Genomic DNA, 20,921 nt, shown 5'->3' with positions numbered 1-20,921 from the left:
GCTGTGCACCTAGTAAAAACAATAAAAAATACTTACCAGCCCCGTTCCTGATCCCGACCACTGCACTCTGTCTCCGGCGCCGCTCCTCTGAGCTTTGAGAGAGACGTCATGACGTCTCTCCTATAGCACTGCACAGAAAGGTCCTCTCTGCGAAGGGAATCTAGACGCTACCTCACTGCGCGTCTAGATTCCCTTTGCGGAGAGGACCTTTTCAAACCCACCGCCGCCGCCATCCTAGTTAGTAGCGGCTCTTGACAGCGAGCGCCCCAGGCAAAAGTACTGCTTGCTCGTGGTAAGAGCTGCTACTGTTAGCGGTCCGAAGGGACCCAATGACGCGATTCATGCTAAATCACGGCACCTGGCTTTGCCCTCCACTAATTGGTAGCTGGTATGTCAGAGACTTTAGATGGTGATTATATAATGTTGTATTATTAAACAAATTGAGAGGTGGGATTCTACATTACAAAGCTTTGGCAGACATCAGACAGTTTTCAAGAAAAAACGCAAAACAGTAGAATGCAGAATGAAATCTTACCTAAATCAGTGTGGCTAGGAAAAAGCTGACGGTCATCAAATTATCCTTTTTGCTGACATAATGATTTCTGAATATCAGGAAGTTTGTTAGGGTGTTTTGCACAGTAAATATAAAGCTTCAGTATGAGCTGCAAGGAAACAGGAGTCAGCAGGAAGCAGCCATGAGGGGAGGCACTAGCAGCTCCATCTACTACCTGCTCTGGGTGAGCGCCATCATTTGCTCAGCGGAGGACACATGCCCGGGTAGGTGATAGATAGGACTGCTGATATTATTATTATTATCCTTTATGGCGTCATAAGGAATCCGCAGCGCCCAATTACAGAGTACATAAATAATCAAAACAGGAAATAGTGACTTACAGCTGAAGACAGTATAGGACAAGTACAGGGTACATACAGTATGCATTGCTGCATCAGCAGACGACACTGACATAAGTATCAGAGTGGTAGAAAACAAAGGTATTTGGTGCCATCGAAGATGGTTGCAGTAATAGAAGGAAAAGCACATGAGGGAAGAGGGCCCTGCTCGTGAGAGCTTACATTCTAAAGGGGATGGGCAGACCGCGGTAAATATTATCCGTTAACTACTGTTCGCACATTATTGGTTTGATTACAATGGACGCATGTACAAGCTAAATTATCTGCTCAGTTAACCGCTCCAGGCCAGTATTACGGAGGCAGCAAGATTTCATTAATAAATCACGGTGATAACAGATATTTTATTAATGCCATGTTAAGCAGTAATTTGTAATAAATAGACCCTTAGTGTCTCTTCAAAGGTAATGGGGTTATTTATTCATAATTAAGAAGAGTAAATGTACTCTCTCTTTTTTTTTTAAGAACGTTATTGAGAGGATGAGACATTTCACAAATGACCTGTGCGAAGGTCTCGAGAAGAGAGCTAACACAGCCCCTGTACTTGAAATACCATCCAAAAATCAATAATATAGCTCAATAAGTAAATGTGTGTGGGGGTCTTATCAGTAGACAGAAAGCGGAGAAGGAGAGAAGGGAAAAGAGAAAAAAAAGCATAATACGACTCAACAAGTAAATATATATTTGTGGGGGTCTTATCAGTAGAAAGAAAAAGGAGACAAGAAGGGAAAAGAGAAAAAAAAAAGAGTGATGGAGAATGAGGAGAGGGGCGTGAGTAAGACTCAATCCAGATACGTGTACCTGAAGGTATATGGGCCCTCATTCCGAGTTGATCGGTCGCAAGGCGAATTTAGCAGAGTTGCACACGCTAAGCCGCCGCCTACTGGGAGTGTATCTTAGCATCTTAAAATTGCGACCGATGTATTCGCAATATTGCGATTACAAACTTCTTTGCAGTTTCAGAGTTGCTCCACACTTACTCGGCATCTGCGATCAGTTCAGTGCTTGTCGTTCCTGGTTTGACGTCATAAACACACCCAGCGTTCGCTCAGACACTCCCCCGTTTCTCCGGCCACTCCTGCGTTTTTTCCGGAAACGGTAGCGTTTTCCACCACACGCCCATAAAACGCTGTGTTTCCGCCCAGTAACACCCATTTCCTGTCAATCACACTACGATCGCCGGAGCGAAGAAAAAGCCGTGAGTAAAAATACTATCTTCATTGTAAAATTACTTGGCGCAGTCGCAGTGCGAATATTGCGCATGCGTACTAAGCGGAATTTCACTGCGATGCAATGAAATATACCGAGCGAACGACTCGGAATGAGGGCCATGGTTCAGGGTTTGTACCGTAAGTAAACTGGCTAATTAAATGCAGGGAACACCTGAATGTGGGTTCCCAAACTTTGATAAAACACTTAGATGAACCCTATAGGATACTAGTTATATAATCCATGGAGTGGATGTGCCAGATTTTGGTTATAATCTCTCCAGAATTAGGTGCCTCAATTTTTTTCCATGCTGAAGCAATATTAAAGTGATTTATACTGGTGATGAGTTGCGTCAGGTACAACAGGTGAGCGTAAGAGAGCACTGGGACATCCAGGAAGATAAAGCAGAGAGACAGTTGGAGATATGAGTGAGGAGACCAGAGGACAGGTCAAGGGAGGAAAGGTAGATTTGAGTATCATCCGCATAGAGATGATATTGTAAATCAAAAAAGCTAATAAACTCACCTAAAGAGGATGCATACAGAGAGAAAAGGAGAGGACCAAGAACAGTGCCTTGGGGGACACCTACAGTTAGTGGAAGTGGGGTGAGATGTAGTCTTGAGAAGAGACAGAAAAGGAGCGGTCAGAGAGGTAGGAGGACAGCAAGGAGAGGGCAGTATCACGCAGACCAAGGGAGCAAAGAATTTGAAGAAGGAGAGGGTGGTTCACAGTGTCAAAAACAGCACAGGGGTCAAGGAGAATAAGCAGAGAGTAGTGGCCCTTAGATTTAGCAGCAAGGAGGTCATTGCAGACTTTCGTGAGGGCAGTTTCAGTGGAGTGAAGAGGACAGATGCCAGACTGTAATGGGTCAAGCAGTGAGTGGGAGAAAAGAAAGGCAGTAAGGCAGTTGTAGACAAATACGCTCAAGGAGTTTGTAGGAAAAAGGGAGGAGAGAGATAAGTTGGTAGTTGGAGACTGTGTTTGGATCAAGGGTAGGGTTTTTTAGAATATGGGAGACAAGTGTATGCTTGTAGGCAGAGGAGACAGTGTTAGGTGAGAAGGAGAGATTGAGGAGGTGGGCAAGATGGGAACATGCAGAAGGAGTGAAGTAGTGGAGGTGGCAGGATGGGATAGGGTCATATGGTGAGGTAGAGGGGGGTGAGGAATGGATGAGGGCCATGACTTCCTCACCAGAAACATGGGAGAAAGATGTTAGAGATGGGAAGGGGAGGTAGTGGAGAGGAGGTGGCTGGTTACTGATGCTTTGGTGGGATGTGATGTCCTGTATGCAGTCAATTTTGAATGTGAAGTAAGTGGCAAAGTCAAGGGCAGACAGTGAGGAGGAGAGATGACGTGGTGGTAGCAATGGAGGGAGTTGAAAGTGGCAAAGAGGCACCAGGGATCAGAAATCTTGGAGGAGATGAGGTTCTTGAAGTGTGGCTGTTTAGCGAGGGAAAGGGCAGAACTGAAGGATGAGAGCATAAGTTTGAAATAGAGGAAGTCTACCTTAGAGCGTGATGTCCTCCACTGTCGCTCAGCAGTACATGAGTGTTTTTGTAGATATCTGGTGCATTTAGTGTGCCAGGTTGGAGGTGTAACAGAGTCAAGAGCAGAAGTAAGTGATGCATTATATAGGGAAGTAGCTTGTTCAGGGAATGAGAGAGTGAGAGAAAAGGAGATAGAAGTGAGTCAAACAGAGAGGATAGAGAACTGGTGACAATGGCCTCAATATTATACTTAGCGATGGTAGCCTCAGGAGGTAGAGATGGGGAAGCAGAGAGAGATAAGTTAAAAGAGAGCAGGTGGTCATCAGAGAGGAGAAAAGGGGAGTTGGAATTGACAATGGTGAGTGAAAACCAGATCGAGTGAGCTCTTATTTACATGGGTGGGTGAGGAGGTCCACTGGGAGATACAAAGTGAATATGTGAGGTTAACGAGTTTAGAAGCATGGGATTTAGTGGCCATATCGATTGAGAAATCACCTAAAATAATGAAGGGAATATCAGAATGGAGGAAGTGTGGAAGCCAGGAAACAACATTGTCAAGGAATTTGGAGAGAATGCCAGGGAGATGGTAAATGACAGCAACTCAAAGATGAACAGGCGTATAGCATGGTCCTCAAATGTAGAGAATGTAAGGGACAGTTCTGGGGGTAGGAGTTGGTAAGAGTAACTAGAGGGTAAAAGGACCCCAACACCACCACCATGGTATGTGACAATGTGAGACGCCCAGCAGAGAGACCAGCAGAAGAAGTAGTAACAGAGGGGGTAATCCAGGTTTCAGTAATGGCTAGAAGATGCAGGGAGTTGGAGATGAAAAGGTCATGGGTGGGGACCAGTTTGTTACAAACAGATCTGGCATTCCAGAGGGCACAGGATAGGGGGTATGAGTTTTGTGGGAGAGAAGTGAATGAGATTATCAGGGTAGCTGTAGCTTTGAGGTGAGAATATTTTGGAAGGCAGGGCTACAGAGGGTGCAGTGATGGTGCTGGCTCCTGAGCTAGGAAAGGAAACTGCAGGAGTCAGACTGGGAGGGAGTACAGTGTGATATAGATGAAGGTGCAGTGAGGAAAGGAGAGAAGGGAGGGAGCAGGGCTGAGTGGTGGGATCGAGGGCCCATGGTGGGGCAGAACTGAAGAACTGAATTACAGTGGCGTAACAGGATAGGAGGGTGAGGGAAACAGAGGAAAGGATGGGAAACTGAGGAGAGGAGAGAGGAGGAGATGTAGGATAGAGATAGTGCCATGGGGCAGTATAAAGGAATAGAGACAAGGGGGTAAATTTACTAAGATGGGAGTTCTATTTAAGATGGGATGTTACCCATGGCAACCAATCAGATTCGACTTCTCATTTATCTTGCACCTTCTAGAAGATAATACCTGGAATCTGATTGGTTGCTATGGGCAACATCCCATCTAAAATAGAACTCCCACCTTAGTAAATTTACCCTAAGGAGTGTTCAGGGTTTTGTTGTCAGCCTGGACATAGGGCCTGATTCAGGTTGGATCGCAATACGCAATCCAACCACAAAAACTACAACGAGGATGCTGGCGCATTCAGTACCCGGCAGAAAATGCGGATGCCTTTGGCGTTTGTGGGGGGGGGCGGGGGGGCGGCGTCAACGCTTTGTTGCCAAGAAGGAGCGATGTGGGGGCACGGCGTGAAAATGGGGGTGTGGTGGCGCAAACGGTGGGCATGATGGGGGTATGATCGGGACGGCTGGGTGACGTTGCAGGCAGCCGCTGGAATCAGAAAAATGGTGTTAGGCCTATTGTGGGCGCAGCCCTGCTGCTCCGGCAGGAGGCTTCCCTATTTTTACCCACCACCTTGAAAGTGCGGTGCGACCTGCACCTGTTAGCATGCTGGGCGGTCCCCAGCATGCGATCCAAAGGACTGCAAATTCTGCTACTTAGCAGAATTTGCTATCCTTACTGAATCAGGTCCATAGTATACATGAGGTAATAGGGTAGAAAATGTAAAATGGGACTAGTGGCTGAATGAGACACGGAGCAGTAGAATTGCAGAAATGCAGGTGATAGATGCGAGTGTTCAACGACAGTTATTTAGTTTCAAGCAAAACATTTAGAGGGTTGCAGAAACTGAATTCTAAAGTAGATTGTGTAAGAAATAAGGGAATATGAGGGTGGGTGGGAGGAGCCTAGACAATTCAGACTGGATTAGCAAGTACAGTACAGGGCCATTTTAAGAGAGGAGGAGGCCCGTGTTCAGCCTCCTCCGTCGAGCCCCCTCCTCTCTGCCCAGAGTAGAGTCTGAGCACTAGAGGGCTCAGACTATACTGCGCATGAGTGGCGGCCATTTTCCCTGATATTTCTCTACTGCACATGCGCAGAACTCCGTGAAAATGGCCGCTGAGCCTTTTTCACTGTGTTCTAATAGCGCTGCTGATGCCGGCGCTGGACTTCGGAGGGGTGGGTATTTTAAAAATGGGTGCAGTGTGTGCGGTGGGGGCCCCCTCTGGACTCAGGGGCCCGTGTGCACCACACACACTGCACCCATTATAGAAACGCCAGTGGTACAGTATATAAAGTATGGTTAATTAACACAGGTTACCACCAGTGAGACAAATGTTTAGCTGATAAAAGGTAAGAAATTACACTGTGTTTGATTATGCAAGCATACCTTCATTAACTATGGCCCTCATTCCGAGTTGTTCGCTCGCAAGCTGATTTTAGCAGATTTACTCACGCAAAGCCGCCGCCTACTGGGTGTGAATCTTAGCTTCTTAAAATTGCGAACAACGTATTTGCAATATTGCGATTACACACTTCTTAGCAGTTTCAGAGTAGCTTCAGACTTACTCGGCATCTGCGATCAGTTCAGTGCTTGTCGTTCCTGGTTTGACGTCACAAACACACCCAGCGTTCGCCCAGACACTCCCCCGTTTCTCCAGCCACTCCTGCGTTTTTCCTAGAAACGGTAGCGTTTTTCCGCACACACCCACAAAACGGCCAGTTTCCGCCCAGTAACACCCATTTCCTGTCAATCACATTACAATCACCAGAACGATGAAAAAGCCGTGAGTAAAAATCCTAACAGCATAGCAAATTTACTTGGCGCAGTCGCACTGCGGACATTGCGCATGCGCACTAAGCGGAAAATCGCTGCGATGCGAAGAAAAATACAGAGCGAACGACTCGAATGACCACCAATGTCTCACTGATCAAAATTTCAAACATGGGTATTTGCAATTGCAAGCAAATCATAATGCTTTTAAATTCAAATTGATTGTATAGTGTTCACAGGCAGAGGGAGGATGGCCGGGTGTTAGAAATGAACATACATTTGAAGTTGTGAAGCAGTTCATCTGCATACCTCCCAACGTGACCCTCTCCAGGAGGGACACAATGCTCTGCTCCTTGACTTTCCTCTTAATTTATGATTATCGGCACCCGTTTTGAACAGGTAAATGGATAAGAAAGGTGTTTCAGCACAGGTGATGGCAAACATACATTAAGACGGAAGTCCAGGAGCAGAGCGTTCTGTCCCTCCTGGAGAGGGCCATGTTGGGAGGTATGCAATCTGTTGTTGTAGCTGTACGATGTTCCTCCATTCAGCTTAAGCCAAGTTCAGATATGACATTATAAGCGCACTTGTAATTCTCACACTTTCAATTTTTCACTCGTCTATATCAGTCTTCAATAGATTTAATACAAATGTTGGGTCTTTTGTCCTGCGGATGGTGTGAAGGTATGTGGGGTCTTTTTTCATGTGGATGGTGTTGAGGTATGTGGGGGCTTTTGTTGTGCGTATGTTGTGGAGGTATGTGGGGTCTTTTGTTATGTGGATGGTGTGGAGGCATGTGGGGTCTTTTGTTATGTGGATGGTGTGGAGGTATGTGGGGTCTTTTGTCATGTGGATGGTGTGTGGAGGCATGTGGGGTCTTTTGTCATGTGGATGGTGTGGAGGTATGTGGGGTCTTTTGTCATGTGGATGGTGTGGAGTTATGTGGGGTCTATTGACATGTGGATGGTGTGGAGGTATGTGGGGTCTTTTGTCATGTGGATGGTGTGGAGGTATGTTGGGGCTTTTGCTGTGCGAATGGTGTGGAGGTATGTGGGGTCTTTTGTTATGTGGATGGTGTGGAGGCATGTGGGGGCTTTTTGTTGTGCGGATGGTGTGGAGGCATGTGGGGTCTTTTGTTATGTGGATGGTGTGGAGGCATGTGGGGGCTTTTTGATGAGGAGTCATGTCGGAGGCAGAGATAATTTTAGGGCAGTTCTTTTAATATCATTAAGATACTAATATTCATTATTCTTGTTTCTGTTTGTATACATAGACTAGTTGCTTGTTACACACTGTTAGGCCACACCCCTGGTACACACAAATCTTACAATTCCACGAACCATACCTTTTATTATAGCAGGTCACATCCATTTTGGCTGCTAAATATTAGGACTGTTGGGTAGTGTATAAGCTGTGGAGGTCACTATGGTCCTTCCTGACCCCTCAGAGCATCTGAAGAGAGCAGGTAACAGATTACAGCACATGATTGTAAACATCCTCTTTTCTTACCACAGATGTGAAACTCATTGGGGTCGGGGGATCGGAGAAGATGGCAATTTTAAGGGGGTGTCCCGGGGCCCCAGGTGCACCAGGACCTCCCGGGATGCCAGGACCGGCTGGACCAAGAGGTAATAATAATACACGACACCATGCCAATTAAACTGTTCCTGGTCCACACCAAATTGCAACACAGTCCCAGAAAAATGGGACTGTCCTGCAAAAAATCTAGAACATTCTAGAAAATGATTGACAGAATCTGATTGGTTGCTAGGGGCAAAACTACCATTTTATCACTCTCCAAGCCTTGATACATCTCCCCCACAGTGTGACAGGCCAGCAGGACTACTGGCACTGTAATTAGAGTCACGCCACAGTGGGCGCTTCCTCAGGAATAACCGGCAGTGACATGAAACAAGCAGGTAAAGAGGGAGATTTAGGGGGGAAGCAAAAAAAAAAAAAAAGAGATTAACAGGCAACTAAGGGCCTGATTCATAGCTGTATGCCATGTCGATGTTTTCACAGATGGGCGATTATCAGCCAACTGCACACGCATCTTAGTCGTAGGGTACATGCATCAATGACTATTACCATAGTCGCTGGCAGTGAGTTTTCATACACAAAGTGAATGACAGGAAGGGAATATTTGGGGGAGGTAACAGGAAGTGGTGACAGAAACACAGGCATGTGATAGGCCATTTTCGGAGTGTGTCACTGCCTGTATCTGCAAACCCATACACATTAAAAATGGCTCTGGCGTCTCAGTACTGCGTCCATACTGCGTGACCACAGGGATACTGAGGAGACCGATAATGCAAGGATATATGATCATGATGCACCTTTGTATGCTGAGATTAGAAATGCTGCCGGTGGGCGTCTCAATTAATTCCAGTCAAAATTACCGTACTCATTGATCTATTTGATCCTGCATAAAAACTATGAGATTTCTAACAATACGAAGCTATTTGTACTTTGAAAAAAATAAAATAAATCAGCTTTGCAATTAAGCAGATCTATGTAGTGTGCAGCCACACATCCAATCCGTTGAATCCGCACACTACATAGATCTGCTCAGCCGCAAGGCAGATAATTTTTTCACAATGTACAAGGTAAGCTTCAAATAGTTAGAATTCTCTAGCTTTCTATGCAAGAGCAGATAGCTCAATGAATAGAGTGTCTGACTGCAATGCCACAGGTAATGGGTGTGGTGGTATACTTCGCACACGCCCAGAGCCGGCCCTAACCAATATGATGCCCTATGCAAGATTTTGGCTGGTGCCCCCTAGCACCGTCGCTAGTTCTGCAGGAGATGCCTGGCATGAGTCAGCTGGCAGCTCTGCTAAAGTCGGGCGCCTTTTGTTTATGAAAATGCCTCTTATTTGCATTACTATGTGGGTAGGATGCGAAAGCAGTTTCTGTTGATTAAAACGATATGCAGCATGCCCAGTAGTGGAACTAGTGAGCGGTGGGCCCAGGTGCGACAAAATGCTTTGGGCCCCCCATCCCAACCAAGTCCACCCCCTCACCCATGGAGAGGATCTGGTGAGAGGGACCTGCTCAGGGCCAGAGAAATGGATACCTAGCAACAGTGCCGTAACTAGACATTTTAGCACTGTGTGCAAGAAACGGCAGCGGCATGCAAAACAGGGAAAGTGCACGCCGTAGGCGTGCGCAAAAATACATAGTGGCGTGGCTTCGTGGGGAAGGGGTGTGGCCACAAAATAATAACAATTCATAAAACGGTGCACAGTAGTCTCCATTATTCAAATTACGCCGCACAGTAGCACCACTACACCAGGTAGAGACTCTTTTACACATTACAGCAGACAGCGTCCCCTTTTTACACATTACGGCAGACAGCGTCCCCCTTTTTACACATTTACACATAACAGCAGACAGCGTCCCCTTGTTAAACATAGCGGCAGACAGCGTACACTTTTTACACATAACGGCAGACAGCGTCCCTTGTTACACATTACGGCAGACAGCGTGCAGAGCCGGTCTTAGGCATAGGCAAACTAGGCAATTGCCTAGGGCATTTGGTATGCTTAGGGGCACCAGCAGATTCTGCTGATTAAAATGATATGCGGCATGCCTATATTCTGTGTGTATTCCTGGAAATCACTGTAATGTAGCATTTCGTATGCAGATACAGCCGTAGTCGCACACAGAATATAGGTATGCCGCATATCATTGTAATCAGCAGAAGCTGCTTGTGCACCCTAGCCACATAGTAATGCAAATAAGATGCATTTTCATAAACAAAGGACCCCAACGTTAGCAGAGCTGCCAGCTGACTCATGCCAGGCATCTCCTGCAGAACTAGCGGCGGTGCTAGGGGGCATCAGCCAAAATCTTGCCTAGGGCATCATATTGGTTAGGGCCGGCTCTGTACGGCAGACAGCGTGCCCTTGTTAGACATTACGGCAGACAGCGTGCCCTTGTTAGACATTACGGCAGACAGCGTGCCCCCTTTTTACACACTGCGGCAAGCAGATTCCCCCTTTTTACACACTGCGGCAAGCAGATTCCCCCTTTTTACACATTGCGTCAGGCAGATTCCCCCTTTTTACACATTGCGTCAGGCAGATTCCCCCTTTTTACACATTGCGGCAGGCAGATTCCCCATTTATACACATAGCGGCAGACAGTCCCCCTTTTTGTAGAAAGAAAGAAAAGAAAAGAAAGAAAGAAAGAAAGAATTAATTATACTTACCCTCTCTGCTGGCTCAGGCTCCTCGGTGCAGCTTCTGGTCACGATTCCTGGGCAGGAGAGAAGGAGGAGGAGGGAGGTGGAGGAGGGAGCCGAAGCAGCGCTGTGTTATTGGTGGACAGTGGCGGTTCTTGCCACGGGCAAGCGGTACTTTTGCCCGGGGCGCCGCCTTCCGGAGGGTGCCGCACCAGGGCAAGATCCGCCACTGTGCCCCCCGTAGTGCCCTGCTGTGCCCCCCCCCCCCCCCCGCTTTGAAGGGAACCAGACGCGTAGCGTCTAGTTTCCCTTCATGGAGAGGACCTTAGTTGTGCGGTGCGCGATGACGTCATCGCGCACCGCACAGCAAAGGTCCTCTTCATGAAGGGAAACTAGACGCTACGGTCTAGTTTCCCTTCGTCTAGAGGACCTTTGCTGTGCGATGCGCGATGACGTCATCGCGCACCGCACAGCATAGTGGCACAGACACTAGGGGTCATAATTGACCTCTAGTGTCTATGCTGTTCTATGGGAGAGACGTAATAACGTCTCTCCCATAGATCGAAGAGAACCGAAGAGAGGAGGAGAGGAGAAGAGCGGCGCCGCCGGCGGAGGGGGTCTGGATCAGGAACGGGGATGGTAAGTATACTTTTTATTTATTTTTATTTTTTCTTTCAGCGCGCTGACCACGCCCCCAAGCGAAGCCACGCCCCCCATATTTTGCCCGGGGCGCCACAAATCATAGAACCGGCCCTGTTGGTGGAGGCGCTGTTGCTGCTGCCCCTCTGCTTCACTATAGGCTGTTCTCGGAAGACAGCCTATAGTGTAGCAGAGGGCCAGCAGCAGCGCCTCAACCAGTAGTAAAGCGCTGCTGCGGCTCCCTCCCCCACCTCCCTCCTCCTCCTTCTCCCCCGCACCGCTGCACCTCTCCTCTCTGTTCGGGCGGCTGTGTGCTGCGGGCAGCGGTTGCCCGCAGCACACAGCGGCATGTATACATCACCAGGAAAGTCCAGGAACAGAGCATTTTCTCCCTCCTGGAGAGTGTCATGTTGGGAGGTGTGCCACCATCTGTAATAATTATACTTTCTCTGTCTAGGGGATAAAGGAGACCCAGGAGTTCCTGCCCAGGGAAGTAAGTATTATACAAATGTGGAAAAATGTTGTAGATAATGGATTATTTTTTTCATTACAAATTCCAAAACTTTTTTTATTATTATTATTATTATTAGTAGTAGTAATAGTAGTATTTATTTATTATCAGTTTATTATATAGCGCAGCAAATTCCATTGCACTTTACAATTGGAAACAACAGTGATAAAGCAAAACTATGTAATAACAGTATAGTGGTAGGAGGGCCCTGCTCGCAAGCTTACACTTTATAGGGAAATAGGCATAACACAAGGATAGGTGTTATCTACTGCATAATGGTCCACCAGACTGCAAAGGTTCTTGATATGGGGCCTAATTCAGACCTGATCGCTTGCTAGCATTTTTTGCAGCGCTGTGATCAGGTCAGGACTGCGCATGCGTATGCACCGCAATGCACAGGCGCGTCGCACAGGAACAAAGAGGTTTGTTGCTCTGCGATGGGTTTGTGCGAAGGATCTATTCACACGGGCGATCGCAAGGAGATTGACAGGAAGAAGGCGTTTGTGGGTGTCAACTGACCGTTTTCTGGGAGTAATTGGGAAAACGCAGGCGTGTCCAAGCGTTTGCAGGGCGGCTGTCTGACGTCAATTCCGGTCCCGGACAGGCTGAAGTGATCGCAGCGGCTGAGTAAGTCCTGGGCAACTCAGAAACTGCACAAAGTTTTTTTGTACCGATCGGCTGCACACGCGATCGCACGCTTGCCTAGCTAAAACTCCCCGGTGGGCGGCGACTATGCGAATACAGGACTGCAAAAAACAGCTAGCGAGCGATCAGGTCTGAATTACCCCCATGTTCACCCAGCAACTTGGCCTGGAGTTAAGAAGATGGGAAAGTGAAGAAAGAGAAGATATGTGAGGTTATGTATGTCAGATATAGAGATAGATAGATAGATAGATAGATAGATAGATAGATAGATAGATAGATAGATAGATAGATAGATAGATAGATAGATAGATAGATAGATAGATAGATAGAGAATAGAGGAAAGTCAGTGGCACTCATGCAGACTCATTCAGTAATAGGAAAAAGTGTCCCTTTTTCTCTAACGTCCTAGTGGATGCTGGTGACTCCGTAAGGACCATGGGGAATAGACGGACTCCGCAGGAGACTGGGCACTCTAAGAAAGATTTAGTACTACTGGTGTGCACTGGCTCCTCCCTCTATGCCCCTCCTCCAGACCTCAATTAGAATCTGTGCTCGGCCAGAGCTGGGTGCTTTTAGTGAGCTCTCCTGAGCTTGCTAAGAAGAAAGTATTTTGTCAGGTTTTTTATTTTCAGAGAGCTTCTGCTGGCAACAGACTCTCTGCTACGTGGGACCATAGTTGCCTACCCTCCCTCATTCTGCAGGAGACTCCCTGAAATAGCAGCAATCTCAGTGCCATTTCCATATATTGGTTATAAGGCATTTTAAAGGTTTCTTGTGGCCACTTACAGTATATGGAACCTCTTGTAAAACACAATACACAAACAAATCTTGCAAAATATAAGAGTCTTTTAGTAGATCTTATTAACTTTGGGGCTCATTTCATTTGGATGTAAGTCATTTGTATGACACGCCTCTCAGATGTAGCGGTACACGTCCGCGCTGATAGGTGTTACTTTTACAATCTCCCTGAAATGCTTTTTCAAAAGTAGGCAAGTATGCGTGGGACTGAAGGGAGATAAGCAAACCTACTAACTGCGGCTAGGTTGCGCTTCTTAGGCTACTGGACACCATTAGCTCCAGAGGGATCGAACACAGGTACCTAACCTTGATCGTCCGTTCCCGGAGCCGCGCTGCCGTCCCCCTCTCAGAGCCAGAAGTCAGAAGCCGGCGGGTTGAAGCAAGAAGACGTCAAAATCGGCGGCAGAAGACTCCTGTCTTCATATGAGGTAGCGCAAAGCACTGCAGCTGTGCGCCATTGCGCCTACACTAACCCACACACTCCGGTCACTGTAGGGTGCAGAGCGCAGGGGGGGGGGGCGCCCTGGGCAGCAATTAAGTACCTCCTGGCAAAAGCAGCATATATACAGTTGGACACTGTTATATGCATGAGCCCCCGCCATTATTTTTCCACAAAATTGCGGGACAGAAGCCCGCCGCTGAGGGGGCGGGCCTTCTTCCTCAGCACTCACCAGCGCCATTTTCTCTCCACAGCTCCGCTGAGAGGAATCTCCCCAGGCTCTCCCCTGCAGATTCACGGTAAAAAGAGGGTAAAAAGAGAGGGGGGGCACATAAATTTAGCACATTAATCATATATACAGCAGCTACTGGGTAAACACTAAGTTACTGTGTGATTCCTGGGTCATATAGCGCTGGGTTGTGTGCTGGCATACTCTCTCTCTGTCTCTCCAAAAGGCCTTGTGGGGGTCCTGTCCTCATTTAGAGCATCCCCTGTGTGTGTGGTGTGTCGGTACGCGTGTGTCGACATGTTTGACAAAGAGGGCTATGTGGAGGCAGAGCAAGTGCAGATGAATGACGTGTAGCCACCGACGGTGCCGACACCTGATTGGATGGATATGTGGAAGGTGTTAAATGATAATGTAAACTCCTTACATAAAGCTGATACCTTGGGGCAGTCAGGGTCTCAACCCATGCCTGATCCTACAGCGCAGAGGCCCTCAGGGACTCAAAAGCGCCCACTATCCAAAATTGTTGACACAGATATCGACACGGATTCTGACTCCAGTGTCGATGACGATAATGCAAAATTGCAGCCTAAAATGGCTAAAGCCATCCGCTACATGATTATAGCAATGAAGGATGTTTTGCACATTTCAGAGGTAGACCCTGTCCCTGACAAGAGGGTTTATATGTATGGGGAGAAAAAGCAAGAGGTGACTTTTCCCCCTTCACGTGAGTTAAATGAATTATGTGAAAGAGCGTGGGATTCCCCTGATAAGAAAGTGCTGATTTCCAAAAGGTTACTTATGGCGTACCCCTTCCCGCCAACGGACAGGATGCACTAGGAATCCTCCCCTAGGGTAGATAAAAAAGCTGCACCATACAGCTAGTTCCCAGGAACAGAAGTCCTCCCCGGCTTCCACTAAATCCACCGCATGATGCTAGGGCTCCACAGGTGGAGCCAGGAGCGGTGGGGGCGCGTCTCTGAGATTTCAGCCCCTGTGGGTTCGCTCACAGGATGATCCCTGGGCTATACAGATTGTGTCTCAGGGATACAAGCTGGAATTCGAAGTGATGTCCCCTCACCGTTACCTCAAATCGGCCCTGCCAGCTTCCCCCATAGAAAGGGAAGTAGCGTTAGCGGCAATTCACAAGCTATTTCTCCAGCAGGTGGTGGTAAAGATTCCCCTTCTTCAACAGGGAAAGGGATACTATTCCACAATGTTTGTGGTACCGAAACCGGACGGTTCGGTCAGACCCATATTGAATTTAAAGTCCCTGAACATTTATCTGAAAAGATTCAAGTTCAAAATGGAATCGCTCAGAGCGGTCATTGCAAGCCTGGAAGAGGGGGATTTTATGGTGTCTCTGGACATCAAGGATGCTTACTTGCATGTCCCCATTTATCCACCTCATCAGGAGTACCTCAGATTTGTGGTACAGGACTGTCATTACCAATTCCAGACGTTGACGTTTGGGCTCTCCACGGCACCGAGAATATTTACCACGGTAATGGCAGAAATGATGGTGATCCGGAGAAAGCAAGGAGTCACAGTCATCCCATACTTGGACGATCTCCTCATAAAGGCGAGGTCCAGAGAGCAGTTGCAGATCAGCGTAGCATACTCTCAGGAAGTGTTGCAGCAGCATGGCTGGATTCTGAATATCCCAAAGTCGCAGCTGATTCCTACGACGCGTCTGCCCTTTCTGGGCATGATTCTGGACACAGACCAGAAGAAGGTGTTTCTCCCGGCGGAGAAGGCTCAAGAGCTCGTGACTCTAGTCAGAGACCCCTTAAAACCGAAACAGGTGTCGGTGCATCACTGCACGCGAGTCCTGGGAAAGATGGTGGCATCGTACGAAGCCATTCCCTTCGGCAGGTTCCATGCGAGGACCCTTCAGTGGGATCTGTTGGATAAGTGGTCCGGATCGCATCTTCAGATGCATCGGCTGATCACCCTGTCCCCGAGGGCCGGGGTGTCTCTTCTGTGGTGGCTGCAGAGTGCTCACCTTCTCGAGGGCCACAGGTTCGGCATACAGGACTGGGTCCTGGTGACCACGGATGCGAGCCTCCGAGGATGGGGGACAGTCACTCAGGGAAGAAACTTCCAAGGGTTGTGGTCAAATCAGGAGGCTTGTCTGCACATAAATATCCTGGAACTAAGGGCCATATACAACGCCCTGAGTCAAGCGGAGCCTCTGCTTCGCAACCAACCGGTGCTGATTCAGTCAGACAACATCACCGTAGTGGCTCATGTAAACCGCCAGGGCGGCACAAGAAGCAGAGTGGCGATGGCGGAAGCCACCAGGATTCTTCGGTGGGCGGAGAATCATGTGCAAGCACTGTGAGCAGTGTTCATTCCGGGAGTGGACAACTGGGAAGCAGACTTCCTCAGCAGACACGACCTCCACCCGGGAGAGTGGGGACTTCATCACGAAGTCTTCACTCAGATTACAAATCGATGGGAACTGCCACAGGTAGACATGATGGCATCCCGTCTCAACAAAAAACTACAAATGTATTGCGCCAGGTCAAGAGACCCTCAGGCGATAGCTGTGGACGCACTGGTAACACCGTGGGTGTTCCAGTCGGTCTATGTGTTTCCTCCTCTTTCTCTCATACCCAAGGTACTGAGAATCGTAAGAAGAAGAGGAGTGAGAACAATACTCATTGTTCCGGATTGGCCAAGAAGGACTTGGTACCCGGACCTGCAAGAAATGCTCACAGAGGACCCGTGGCCTCTGCCTCTCAGACAGGACCTGTTGCAACAGGGGCCCTGTCTGTTCCAAGACTTACCGCGGCTGCGTTTGACGGCATGGCAGTTGAACGCAGGATCCTAGCGGAAAAAGGCATTCCGGAGGAAGTTATTCCTACGCTAATAAAGGCTAGGAAGGACGTGAAAGCGAAACACTATCACCGTATATGGCGAAAATATGTTGCCTGGTGTGGGGCCAGGAAGGCCCCTACAGAGGACTTCCAGCTGTGCCGGTTCTTACACTTCCTACAGTCTGGAGTGACTATGGGCTTGAAGTTGGGGTCCATAAAGGTCCAGATTTCGGCCCTATCCATTTTCTTTCAAAAGGAACTAGCTTCTCTTCCTGAACTTCAGACGTTTGTTAAGGGAGTACTGCATATCCAGCCCCCTTTTTTGCCACCAGTGGCACCTTGGGATCTCAATGTGGTGTTGGGTTTCCTGAAATCCCACTGGTTTGAGCCACTTAAGACCGTGGAGCTGAAGTATCTCACGTGGCAAGTGGTCATGCTATTGGCCTTAGCTTCGGCTAGGCGTGTGTCAGAATTGGCGGCTTTGTCATGCAAAAGCCCATATCTGGTTTTTCATATGGACAGGGCAGAATTGCGGAACCGTCTGCAATTTCTGCCGAAGGTGGTGTCATCTTTTCATTTGAACCAACCTATTGTGGTGCCTGCGGCTACTCGTGACTTGGAGGATTCCAAGTTGCTTGATGTAGTCAGGGCTTTGAAGATCTATGTAGCCAGGACGGCTGGAGTCAGGAAAACTGACTCGCTGTTTATCCTGTGTGCATCCAACAGGCTGGGTGCTCCTGCTTCAAAGCAAACCATTGCTCGCTGGATCTGTAACATGATTCAGCAGGCTCATTCTGCGGCTGGACTGCTGCATCCAAAATCTGTGAAAGCCCATTCCACAAGGAAGGTGGGCTCTTCTTGGGCGGCTGCCCGAGGGGTCTCGGCATTACAGCTTTGCCGAGCAGCTACTTGGTTGGGTTCAAACACATTTGCTAAGTTCTACAAGTTTGATACCCTGGCTGAGGAGGACCTTGTGTTTGCCCATTCGGTGCTGTTGAGTCATCCGCACTCTCCCGCCCGTTTGGGAGCTTTGGTATAATCCCCATGGTCCTTACGGAGTCCCCAGCATCCACTAGGACGTTAGAGAAAATAAGATTTTACTCACCGGTAAATCTATTTCTCGTAGTCCGTAGTGGATGCTGGGCGCCCGTCCCAAGTGCGGATTGTCTGCAATACTTGTATATAGTTATTGCTTAATAAAGGGTTATGTTATGTTGGCATCCATTCAGTGGCGTAAGTTCATCCCAGTTGCCCGGAGGCAAGATAAATATTGGTGCCCCCTTATTTCCTAAATCAAGATAAATATATGTGTGTGTGCGTGCGTGTGTGTGTGTGTGTATGTGTATGGAGTGTTCTGAAAAAAATGTATATACTGTATTTATACATTTAATTGTCTTTTATTTTAAATCACACATTTCTTAGCAGTCATACCCAGGATTAGAACCCATGACCTGTTACACTAACAGCAGACACTTTACTGATGGAGCTATTTGCTCCTGTAGAGGAAGCATGAGAATTCTAACTATATGAAGTTACTTGTAATTGTCAGAGAAGTATCTTCATGTAGTTAAAATTCTCATATTTCCTATACAGGGGCAAAAGGCTTCATCAGTAAGGTGTCTGCTTCCAGTGTAATAGGTTGTGGTTTCTAATCCTGGGTATGACACTTGGAAAATGTGTAAGAGGGTGTGACTTGTAAGGTGCAGGGACCAGTGAGGAAGTCGGCCACTGAAAAGACAGCCGCAGCTATCAATTAACGTAATTCACTGGTGTCATAGAATGGGAGGAGAGGTGCCCCCCTTCAGAGCAGGAGCCCGGCGGCAGATGACTCCGTTGCCTCCCAGAGTTCTGCCTCTGCATCCATTGTTGATGCTCAGTTGTTGTTCATACTGTTAACAGGGTAAGGTTATCACAAGTTGTACAGTGTGATTGGTGTGGCTGGTATGAGTCTTACCCTGGATTCCAAAATCCTTTCCTTGTAACGTCAGCTCTTCCGGGCACAGTTTCCTTAACTGAGGTCTGGAGGAGGGGCGTAGAGGGAGGAGCCAGTGCACACCAGTAGTACTAAATCTTTCTTAGAGTGCACAGTCTCCTGCGGTGCCCGTCTATTCCCCATGGTCCTTACGGAGTCCCCAGCATCCACTACGGACTACGAGAAATAGATTTACCGGTGAGTAAAATCTTATTATTGCCTACATGTTTCTGGGAAACACTCCGTCCTCAGGACACTTTTTCCTATTACTGAATGAGTCTGCATGAGTGCCACTGACTTTCCTCTATTCTGTATTGTCGTCTCAAGCCAAGCTGACTAGGAGGGCACCGCAGCATATTGATCCATTACCACTGGAGTGCCGGAAAATCATCTATACTATACATATATATATATATATATCTATCCATACACTGAATACACACACGTGCGCACATGGGAGGAAATTCCCCCTTGGAATCCTTTGTTTGCCCTGACAGACTTCCACCACCAAGCTCTGCACCAGGCATGTTATAGTAACAAGCGCCTTGAGTCCTATTGGAGAAAGAGCGCTATATAAATAAAATTACAATTATTATTATTATTATTATTATTATTATTATTATTATTATTTTTATAACATGAATTAAAATATATCATGTATGTGCAGTATATAGTATGTTTAGCATATTTTATATGTGTACATTGTTGCCAGTTTGATGCACATTCTTCATACTTCATTTTAAATGACCTGAATGTTTATTAGCAGGTGTTAAATGGTGCAAATATTTTGTGTATCTAGAATAAATCTATAACTGAGAAAGTGGATGACAGGTGCTATTCTTATAGCATGTACCTGTATATTTTGTATGGGATGTAGTCAGCATCCCAACAGTCACAATGCCGACAGTCACAATTCTGTGGTGTAACATGTATGAAGGGCACTACTGTATGGTGTAATGTGTATAAGGAGCAATACGTGTGGCGTAACATGTATGAAGGGCACTACTGTATGGTATAATGTGTATAAGAAGCAATACGGTGTGGCATAACATGTATGAAGGGCACTACTGCATAGTGTAATCTGTATAAGGAGCAATACGGTGTGGCATAACATGTATGAAGGGCACTACTGTATGGTGTAATGTGTATAAGGAGCAATATCGTACGGAGTAACATGTATGAAGGGCACTACTGTATGGTATAATGTGTATAATGAGCGATACAGTGTGGTGTAACATGTATAAAGAGCACTACTGTATAGTGTAATGTGTATAAGGAGCGATACAGTGTGGTGTAACATGTATAAAGAGCACTACTGTATGGTGAAATGTGTATAAGGAGCAATTCGGTGTGGAGTAACATGTATAAAGGGCACTACTGTATGGTATAATGTGTATAAGGAGCGATACAGTGTGGTGTAACATGTATAAAGGGCACTACTGTATGATGTAATGTGTATAAGGAGCGATACAGTGTGGTGTAACATGTATAAAGGGCACTACTGTATGGTGAAATGTGTATAAGGAGCAATATGGTGTGGCATAACATGTATGAAGGGCACTACTGTATGGTGAAATGTGTATAAGGAGCAATATGGTGTGGCATAACATGTATAAAGGGCACTACTGTATGGTGAAATGTGTATAAGGAGCGATACGGTGTGGAGTAACATGTATAAAGGGCACTACTGTATGGTGTAATGTGAGTAACACACTATTGTGTGACGTAACATGAATAAGAGACACTATTGTGTGATGTATAGTGAGCAAGATTGCACCACTGTGTGATGTAATTTGAATTGGGGGTACTATTGTGTGGGCATGGTCCTTCCCAGCAAGATCTCTTCTCTTTTTTGAGGTGCGCGCTGCACCTATTTGAAATATGGGGCAGAAAATGCTCTTTCTGGCACAGGGCACCAGAATGTTTAGTTGCAGCTCTGTGGATGAGGATTGCTATGGGTGAGGGGTGATGGGTGTTGCTGGCTGCTGCTGCCCCCTCTGGGAGGAGGCAGCCAGGTTGGATCAGTGGGGGCATGGCGATGA

General features: G+C 47.2%; 1 protein-coding gene across 3 annotated transcripts in view; it reads left to right on the top strand.

The window, feature by feature from the left end:
* LOC134948340 (ficolin-1-A-like) overlaps positions 1-20,921 on the top strand; it is a 74,933-nt gene that overhangs the window by 22,145 nt on the left and 31,867 nt on the right. For 2 of the 3 annotated variants that reach the window (XM_063936263.1, XM_063936262.1), the window contains exons 1-3: positions 650-777; positions 8,156-8,269; positions 11,924-11,959. In XM_063936263.1, coding sequence (XP_063792333.1) covers positions 696-777; positions 8,156-8,269; positions 11,924-11,959 — 232 coding nt within the window. In that variant the 5' untranslated portion in view covers positions 650-695. Of the gene's footprint in view, positions 1-649; positions 778-8,155; positions 8,270-11,923; positions 11,960-20,921 lie in introns of those variants that run through there. The other variant, XM_063936264.1, reaches the window with a different exon arrangement.

The sequence above is a fragment of the Pseudophryne corroboree genome, chromosome 8 (genome assembly GCF_028390025.1).
Source record: "Pseudophryne corroboree isolate aPseCor3 chromosome 8, aPseCor3.hap2, whole genome shotgun sequence".
Classification (NCBI taxonomy): Eukaryota; Metazoa; Chordata; class Amphibia; order Anura; family Myobatrachidae; genus Pseudophryne; species Pseudophryne corroboree.
Note: the sequence above shows the minus strand (reverse complement) of the source record. Positions and strands in the feature narration are given on the sequence as shown.